The following is an 8918-nucleotide window of genomic DNA, read 5'->3' as shown; positions in this document are numbered from 1 at the left end:
TAATCAAAGGTCAAACTTGAAAGTCAAAATCAAAATTTAAAATAAAAAGTCAAAAATAAAGAAAAAAATAAAAACAATTTATTATTATTATTATTATTATTATTATTATTTATTAATTTTTTTTATTTATATGAAAGAGGAATTTAAAATTAAAAGGAATTGAGTTTTGGGGTAAAAAGTGTTAAAAATGTGAAATTGGTACCGAGAAAAATGGGTTATATTTTAATTTTCGAAGAAATGGAACAAGGAATCAGTTGGTCGACTTGGTTAAGTGGCTGCCTTGTGAACTAGAGGTCCCAGGTTCGAACCCCGGCAACCCCCAAAACCCTTTCTATTTTTAAAAAAAGGTGCTGATGCGAGCTGACTTCACCGAGCCGAGCCGTCTTCAATGCGAGCTGCTGCTTAGCCGTGATCCGAGCCAACTCTGAGCCGAGTCGAAAGCGTTCGAGTCGCAAGCCGCTGCGGAGCCGAGATCTCCGGAAACCCTAGCCGTAAACGCAAGTGCCGCCGCCGGCCGTGAACTGTTTCCGGCAGTAAGCTCCGGCCGTAAACTCTTCCAGATTACGTGAAAATCAGCGATTTTTCGACTTTGAAGCTCCAAAACTCAATCAAAAACCTTTTTTTATGAAAAACACAAAGAAGAAACCCTCCTTATTTTTGCGAGATCTATCCAAAAACGCAAAATTATTTCGAAAATAAGATCAAATAATGCCCTAAATAGAGTTTACGGCCCAAGAACACGGTGTTTACGGCCGTAAGCTTGGACCGTAAACACAGAATATTCAGATTCCAAACGAAATGTAAAACCTTTTGACTGATACAACTTGGCTCTGATACCAATTGTAAGTCCCTAATATGCCCGTGTATCAGTCAGATCCGCTTGATGGTGCGAAATCCCAATCAAACGGATGATGTCATATAAAATAAGAAGAGAAGGAGAAGAAGAAGAAGAATATTATGAATCTTGAATGTATTAATGATATGAATGAAATTCCTTACACAAGATTCACACACAAATAAAAGCTCCTGTCTCTCTAACCGTAAACTACTAGTGTTCATCAATCATCAATCTCTACTCCTCACCCTAACACCTCTATTTATACTAGGGAACATGGGCCGGAAACAAATGGGCCGTAAATGAGTTTACGGCCGTAAGGTGTTTACGGTCGTAAACTCAGCCGTAAACTAGACCGAAAACTCCACAATTATTACACAAAAATACAATGCCCAGAAAAGTAAAGTATAAACCATATTTTGACCCAACATACGCCACAACAAAATGGGATTTTTGAAAGGCAAAACCGTTCTTTATGTGAGGTAGCCAGAACCATGCTCAGTTTTGCTTCTCTTCCGTTATACTTTTGGGCTGATGCAGTTGCAACCGCATGCTACACTCAGAACCGTTCCTTCCTTAACAAAAGATTCTCAATTACTCCTTATGAAATCTTAAATAATCAAAATCCCAATGTTAAATTTTTCCACGTATTCGGTTCAAGATGTTTCATCTTTAATTCAAAGGAGAACCGAAAGAAGTTTGACGGCAAGGCAGATGAGGGAATCTTTCTTGGTTATTCACTCTCTTCAAAAGCTTACAGAGTTTTGAATAAACGATCCAAACGGATTGAAGAAACATATTACGTAACCTTTGATGACAATTACATGAAAAAAGTTCAAAGGAGCGAAAGTGACTTAGGGGAAATTTTTCCTACATTAGGACAAGTCTCGGTTCCTATATCCAACTTGTTCGAGGAGTACATCCGGTTATTTGATGAACCAGAGAAAGCGACACACTCAGAGGCGAAAGCAGCAAATAACAAAATTGATAATCTCAAAAGGATCATCGATGATGCTGCAAAAGAAATGGAAAGTGAACTTCCTAAACCTACAAGCGCTCAATCCTCAACTAGCTCTCCAATCAACGACTTAATGTTCAAGGGGGAGAGTTCGTCAGCACCAAAGACAACCAAAGTACCTTTCGAGGGGGAGAATTCAATACTATCCCCAACTGATAAAGGTACAATTGAGGGGGAGAATCCAACTCCCACAGAGGATGCAAACTCTGATGCTGCCACGGGTTACACTTCTCCAGTCGAGGGGGAGAAAGAGAATGCAACTGACGAAGGCGAGGGTGATCAATCAAAATTTGAAGAGGAGGTGAATGCTGAATTGGATCCAACTTATGACCCAAATTATCCTCCGTTAGTGAAATGGACCAAGGATCATCCTAAAGCACAAATTATTGGTGAATCTTATGAGAAAGTTCTTACTCGCTCTCAATTGAAAGCGAAACAAACTGCATTATTCTCTAAAGTTGAATTTTGTATGTTTAACTCGTTCATCTCGAAAATCGAACCGAAAACAGTTAATGTTGCACTTGATCATTATGATTGGGTTCAAGCAATACAAGATGAGCTCCATGAGTTTGAACGTAACCGATTTTGGAGGCTGATTCCCACACCAATGGATGCTTCTGTGGTCGGCTTGAAATGGGTCTTTAGAAATAAATTGGACAAAGAGGGGAACGTCATTCGCAACAAGGCTCGGTTGGTGGTAAAAGGATATTGCCAAGAGGAAGGGATAGATTATGATGAAACCTTCGCTCCAGTAGCTAGGTTGGAATCAGTTAGAATCTTCCTGGCATATGCTGCCTATAAAACATTGATGTTTTCTAAATGGATGACAAATGTGCTTTCTTGAATGGAGAACTAGAAGAAACAGTATATGTTCAGCAACCTCCCGGGTTTGTGAACAAGAAATTTCCTGATCATTGCTATGTGCTGGATAAAGCGGTTTATGGTCTAAAGCAAGCACCGAGATCCTGGTATGAAACTTTAACTCGTTTTTTGAAAATGTCCAAATTTAAGTAAGGTTCGGTTGACCCTACCTTCTTTCAAAAGAAAGAAGGAAAACATCTAATGATAGTTCAAATTTATGTTGATGATATCATCTTCGGCTCTATGAATCCTTGCTTAACAGCTGAATTCAGAAAGTTGATGGAGACTAAATTTGAAATGAGTGCAATGGGTCCAATTAATTTTTTTCCTTGGTTTAAATACTAGACAGGGACCAGAAGGTATCTTTATCAACCAGGAGGCATAGACAAAGAACCTAATAACATAATTTGGCGAGACAGGAGACTCTAAAGTGAAGGTTCCTATGGATTTTGGCACTAAGTTAACGCCATCTCTAGAAAAACCTGTTGTTGACATACTGTTATATCGTCAAATGATAAGGTCCCTTATTTATCTAACAGCTAGTTGACCGGACATTGTGTTTTCTGTTTGTTATTGTGCTAGGTTTCAAGCTAATCCAAGAGAGCCTAACATGGTAGCTGTGAAGAATATCTTCCGTTACCTAAAGCAAACCTCATCTCTCAGTCTCTTGTATCCTGCTAAATCAGGATTCTTTATTCAAGCTTTTTCTGATGCAAATCTTGGAGGATGTGGTCTAGACTGAAAGAGCACTACAGGTGGATGCCAATTTCTTGACGGAAAACTTGTTAGCTGGCAATCCAAAAAGCAAACATGTGTGTCACTTTCAACAGCAGAAGCTGAGTACATAGCTGCAGCATCTTGTACTTCTCAAGTAATATGGACTCAAAGTCAACTGAGAGATTACGGGCTGAATATGAAGAAGATTCCTTTTTATTGTGACTCAGAAAGTGCAATAAGGATTTGTCACGATCCAGTGCAACACTAAAAAACAAAGCACATTGCACTTAGATATCATTTCATCAACGATCATGTAGAAGATGGCAACGTGGAAGTGCATTTTGTTCGATCCTCTGATCAACTGACAGACATATTCACTAAATCCTTACCTGAAGCATGTTTCAATAAAATTTTACAAGGTTTGGGAATGATGGAAGCAGAGTCGGTACCAAATTCTCAAATCTTACACTAAAATTAGACAGGCGAAATAGAGCGGCCGCTCGGTCTATTTTGGCTCCATAATTTTCGGGAACCGAAATGAACCGACCGTTCGGTCTATTTTGCTTCATTCAATAAACCTAAGGTTTCGGTTATATATTATGTATATCTCTACTATTTTAACTTTTTTCTGTTTTTTTTATTATTTTTCAGAAAACTTCTAAAATTCAAAAATATTTTCTCTTTCTTTTTATTTAGAAAATATCAAAAATTCAAAAAAAAATTGTTGTTTCAGAAAACTCAAAAAAAAAATTTGTTTGTTCGTTTTGTTTGTGTGGTGTGTTTGTTTGCTCATTCTTTTAAATTTGTTCCAAGGATACCAGTCCAACAGAACTTGAAGCTAAGGCAGGTATTATTCTTCTTTTATGAACTAGTTAAGGGTCCCTAGAAGCATGATGATGCATGTTGACCAACGCCTCTACGACTTAGAGCAAGGCCTTAATGATTCGAACAATACCTATCGTTTCTTCCCAATCAGGCTGTTATAATCCACTCGGTCTAGAGCTACCTTACTCTTCTCATATGAGTTAAGAGTTTTTCTGCTTAGTCACGTCTTTATCGCAGAAGGTACTTTTAGTTCTTTCACCATCCTCCTTCCATTCTCCATCCACTTTCGGTAACCCTTGAGACTCTTAGTTATTACCACTGAGGTTTATGGTTACGTAAAATCTGTGTTTGTGATCTTAGATATGTATACCACATGCTAAGTGAAACCCAAAATTCAACACCTATAATGAATTGACGGTGAATTATTATATTCAAGATCTTACTGGTTACCTACTGAAATCTCTTTTTAAATTTGCAAGATCTTTTATGAATTTGTCTAACACCAAGGCTTTTCTTCCCATAAAGATCCAGTTTACTTTTGTTTTTGAGATTTCTATAACTTCTTTTGGTCATTATAAAATATATCCTACCTACTTGTTAAACAGACCACATCGGTCTCACAAGTACTTCTACCAATGTTCCGTCTTACATTAAGAATCGACGTTCGGTTGAAGATAAGCCGCCTTAAGCCTATGACTTAAAAAGAAGCTTTTCAATGTTTCTTTACAAACACTTGATCGTATTTTTCGGGAAACCACACAAGCACTTCAAGTCCATCTTGACTTTGAAGGAAGCGATTCTTGCCTGGAATCACCTGCTTTCTGTCTTTTAATAAGACATCACTCACATCCAATACACATTTGCTTTATTTCTTTATCTTTTGTCACTTTATTGCACGAAGATTTTAATTTTCCAACATTCTGGTAACGGAACATTCGAGTTTTGTTTGTCTTTAAGCGAAACAGGGGAAATTCTATTTCTTGTGGCAAAACTAAGTTTTGAATGATGATTGAGGATAAGCATTTGGGTGCGTGAATTTGAACGGTCTCTATACCCACACATGATGACGTATACCTAGGAGTAACCAACCTGTCACATCGCACTTTTTCAGGCGACGTTTTAGTGATCACGTCATTATCGTCATGATTTTTCTCTCTCCTGGAAATGGTATATAAAGGGTTTCGATGTTTATTTGTCTTTTACCAGCAACAAAGTCTCTCAAATTAAAAGGAAAATTCAAACTGTTCATCGTCTTTCTTCGATCAACAATGGCGACTTCTTCATCTGATCACAATCAGACTACTTCGTCTGCATTCCTTTCGATTAAGCCTAATCAGAATATGATCATCGAACTTAACCCGTTCTTGTATCATTCATATATGTTGCACGTAGTTGAATGTTTAAAGTATTCATCACTAGTTCAAGCCCTAACACAGGTTGAAGCTGTCCCGATGTCACTCTTGTCCCAGGTTTACTCTACTGCCTCATATGACAAGAACAAAGAATGCATCTACTTTCAAATCCATTCCAAAAAGGCTTCTATTTCCCAAGGAAGATTTTGTTCATTATTGCATCTTGCTGTGGATTCCTCTGTCATCTCACCCGACTTCATCACCACTGCTCAGTTGTTTTCGATGCTTTATGAGATGGGTTATACGGATGTGCTCAACACCACTACATAGGTAAAGAAGTCATGTTTACAGTCTCAGTGGAATGGATTGCTTACTCTTCTCATCAAGAGTTTGGCAGAGCGGAGTGCTGGATCTGATGGCACCAGCAAGGGTTTCCTGACCCTTCTCTATGGTCTTTACAATGGTCTCAATCTTGATGGTCCATTATCTGGTATCAAGTGGTGCAGAGCCTCAATACTTCTACGAGGCATTCCGAAGTTTCCCGTGGTCGGTTCTGGACTCTTATCACAAGAAGGGCTATTGATACTTTTGTTATTCCTGTGATAAAGGATGCCCTAGTCGCGTCAATCGCTACGTTTCACAGCAAGAAGATCATCATTTCTGATCCAACAAAGTTCCCTCACTATGGCTCTATTCCTGATTCTATGTATCGATGTGTCACAGCCGAGAGTCGTGTTATGGCTGATTACCACAAACTTACTCCTAAGGAACCGAGAGTCCTATCTCCGGAACAGCAGGCTGTCGTGGACGCTGTAGAAAAGCCTGGAAACCGAGGGAAACGGATTACAATCAATAAGGAAACAACAGAGGAGGATCAATCTAAGACTTCTAAGTCAAAGAAGCGCAAGTCAGAGAAAGGGGCTTCTTTTAAACCAAAGAAAATTAAAAAGATGGCAAAAAGATCCAGGATTCCTACTCCCCCTAGCTCAGAAAATCAAGATGACGATGAAGAAGAGGATATTCATCAAGACTCAAGGAGAGGTAATACTCCTCCCCGATCTCCTACTCCAACCGAATCTCCTCATCACAAACTTCCAACCCCACCTCCGTCACCGAAACTGACAGTTCCAGTTTCGGTTGTTCCGATTTCTGCACCTGCCACATCACAAACTACACCACCACCACCAGTTTCTTCTATTTCTATTTCTACAACTACCTTAACACCTCATATAATTTCCCAATCCACAACCACTACTATTCCTTAACCGACAGTAGGAGTCAACGTATCTGATACGGGGGCACCTATTGAAACCGAACCTCCAGTCATCACTAAACCTCATTCACCCACACATTCAACCAATTCTGCTGCCACTCTCGGTGGTGCGAATGATGAGTATGACTCTATGTACTTTAGTCCTTATAGGCTTCCTACTGATGAGGATGATGATGCTCCAATCACAAGCAAACACTTGCAGAGCATTCATGAGAAATTTGATAAATTTCTTGCTGATAGCAAGTCTTATAGTGGTGTTGTGCTAAAAGCCTTTCTATAGACTGCCATTGAGCAATACACCGACTCTATTGACAAATCAACTAAGGCTATTAATGAATCTGCTTCTACCTGTCGAAAGGCCTCTGCTGATGTTGCGGACATTGTTCACACTACTAAGATTTTTCTGGATTTGCTTAAAGGGCATGCTGATACAAATGCAGCTATGGTGCAAGCCTCTGTGGATTAGTTTTCCAAGTCTCTTCAGGAAGAACACACCAAGTTTGAAGATGTTCATTCTTCCATCCAAGCAGAGAACACTTCACTTCTTAGTTCAGTGTCTTCTCGGTTGGACTCACTTCACACTGATCTTGCAAAAGAGAGTGCTTTGAAAGAAGAACTTGCTTGACGAAGAGAGCTGTTTTTCGTAGCTGTGCAGGGGACGTGAAGGATATGCTCACCAACATCCTTGGTGCTCATGATCCCATCCTTACCTTGACCATTCGTAATCATCTCACAGCCAAACTTCTTCCTACCCTTGCATTGTTACATGAGATCAAGGGTGTTTTGGAGAAGTTTATTGCTCCAAAACAAGGGGAGAGGGTGTTGATCAACTGAAGGTTAATGTTACAACTGAACTGAAGGATAATGTAGCTTCAGGTTTTGGTTCACAAGCTAAGTGAAAATATATTGGAGATGATAGCGATGCTAATGTTGAGGAAACCATTGTTGATGCTCTCAAAAGAAAGAAGAGAGACAGATAGTTGGATGAAAATTTAAAGGTTGCAAGGGAAGCAGAGGATTTCTTGGAAAAAAGAGACACTAATCAATCAAGCTATATAGTTTCCAAGTGTTTATTGCTTGGAACCTATTGCTTTGTTTGATTGTGACAATTCCAAGGACTCGCAGTTCGACATGTCGATAACAAGAAAGTCATTCACGTTTCATCGCTTTGATTCGACTGCCGAGGTTCCTTTTCCTCATCCACAGGATGACAGAGAGCTTATTGATTTCTATCTGAAGTATGGGCAACCTCAAAACTTGACATGGAGCGCACAGAAAATAATAACTGTCAAGGTATTGAAACTGACGCATGCTGGGAAATTTGTGAATGTCAATTTCAAAATCACTCGAGGATCTGCAAACTCAGTGTCAATTATTTCCCTAGCAGATCTTCCAAATCTAAATCCTCATGATTGGATTCTTTTGTTTAATATTCTGCTCACAAATTCGAGGGAATATGAGCCGATACTGGAGCACTTGAAGAGAATGTTGGTTTCTTATATCTATGAGGTTGCAGCCATGGATCAAGAGATAGCGAAAGTGATGAAGAAGAAACTGACCATCAAGCCAACACCGAAACCAGGAGATGTAAATTAGATGAAGATAGGCCAAATAGATTCAACACATATCACTGTGATGTTTACCAAAGGCGAAGCTCATAGATTTTTATTTGCTCTTGTTGATAAACACTTATTTTCAACTGACTGGTTGGAGCACATCATCAACATTATTCATCGGTGCAAGCAGAACTCAGAAGCAGACAAAAAGAACTTCACGGACATGCGTCGGTGGTACATAACATTCCATCATCATCTTTTGGCTATCATACCGAAGGTGTTCAAAACAGTAAAGAAGTCTTCTGCTGCTCAACCGAAGTGAGCTTTCAGTTCCATTGACGCAAAGGGGGAGATTGTAGAGATTAATTGTGTTGCGTCATGGACTTAATATTTTGTATCCGGATTGGGCCTTTCCATCCGTGATTATCTAGTAGGGTTATACTATAAGTATGCATGCATGTATGCATTATAAATAGTCGAT

The 8918-nt window shown here is 39.2% G+C and overlaps 1 protein-coding gene across 1 annotated transcript; it reads left to right on the top strand.

Annotated features, from left to right (window-relative positions):
• Positions 1-6068: 6068 nt before the first annotated feature.
• Positions 6069-6873, top strand: LOC111889269 (actin cytoskeleton-regulatory complex protein pan1-like). The gene is made up of 2 exons (XM_023885405.1): positions 6069-6134; positions 6217-6873. The coding sequence occupies exons 1-2, from the start codon at positions 6069-6071 to the stop codon at positions 6871-6873; spliced, it is 723 nt and encodes a 240-aa protein (XP_023741173.1).
• The last annotated feature ends 2045 nt before the right edge of the window (positions 6874-8918 follow it).

This window comes from Lactuca sativa, chromosome 8 (genome assembly GCF_002870075.4).
Source record: "Lactuca sativa cultivar Salinas chromosome 8, Lsat_Salinas_v11, whole genome shotgun sequence".
Classification (NCBI taxonomy): domain Eukaryota; kingdom Viridiplantae; phylum Streptophyta; class Magnoliopsida; order Asterales; family Asteraceae; genus Lactuca; species Lactuca sativa.
This window is presented reverse-complemented; position numbering and strand designations above follow the sequence as displayed.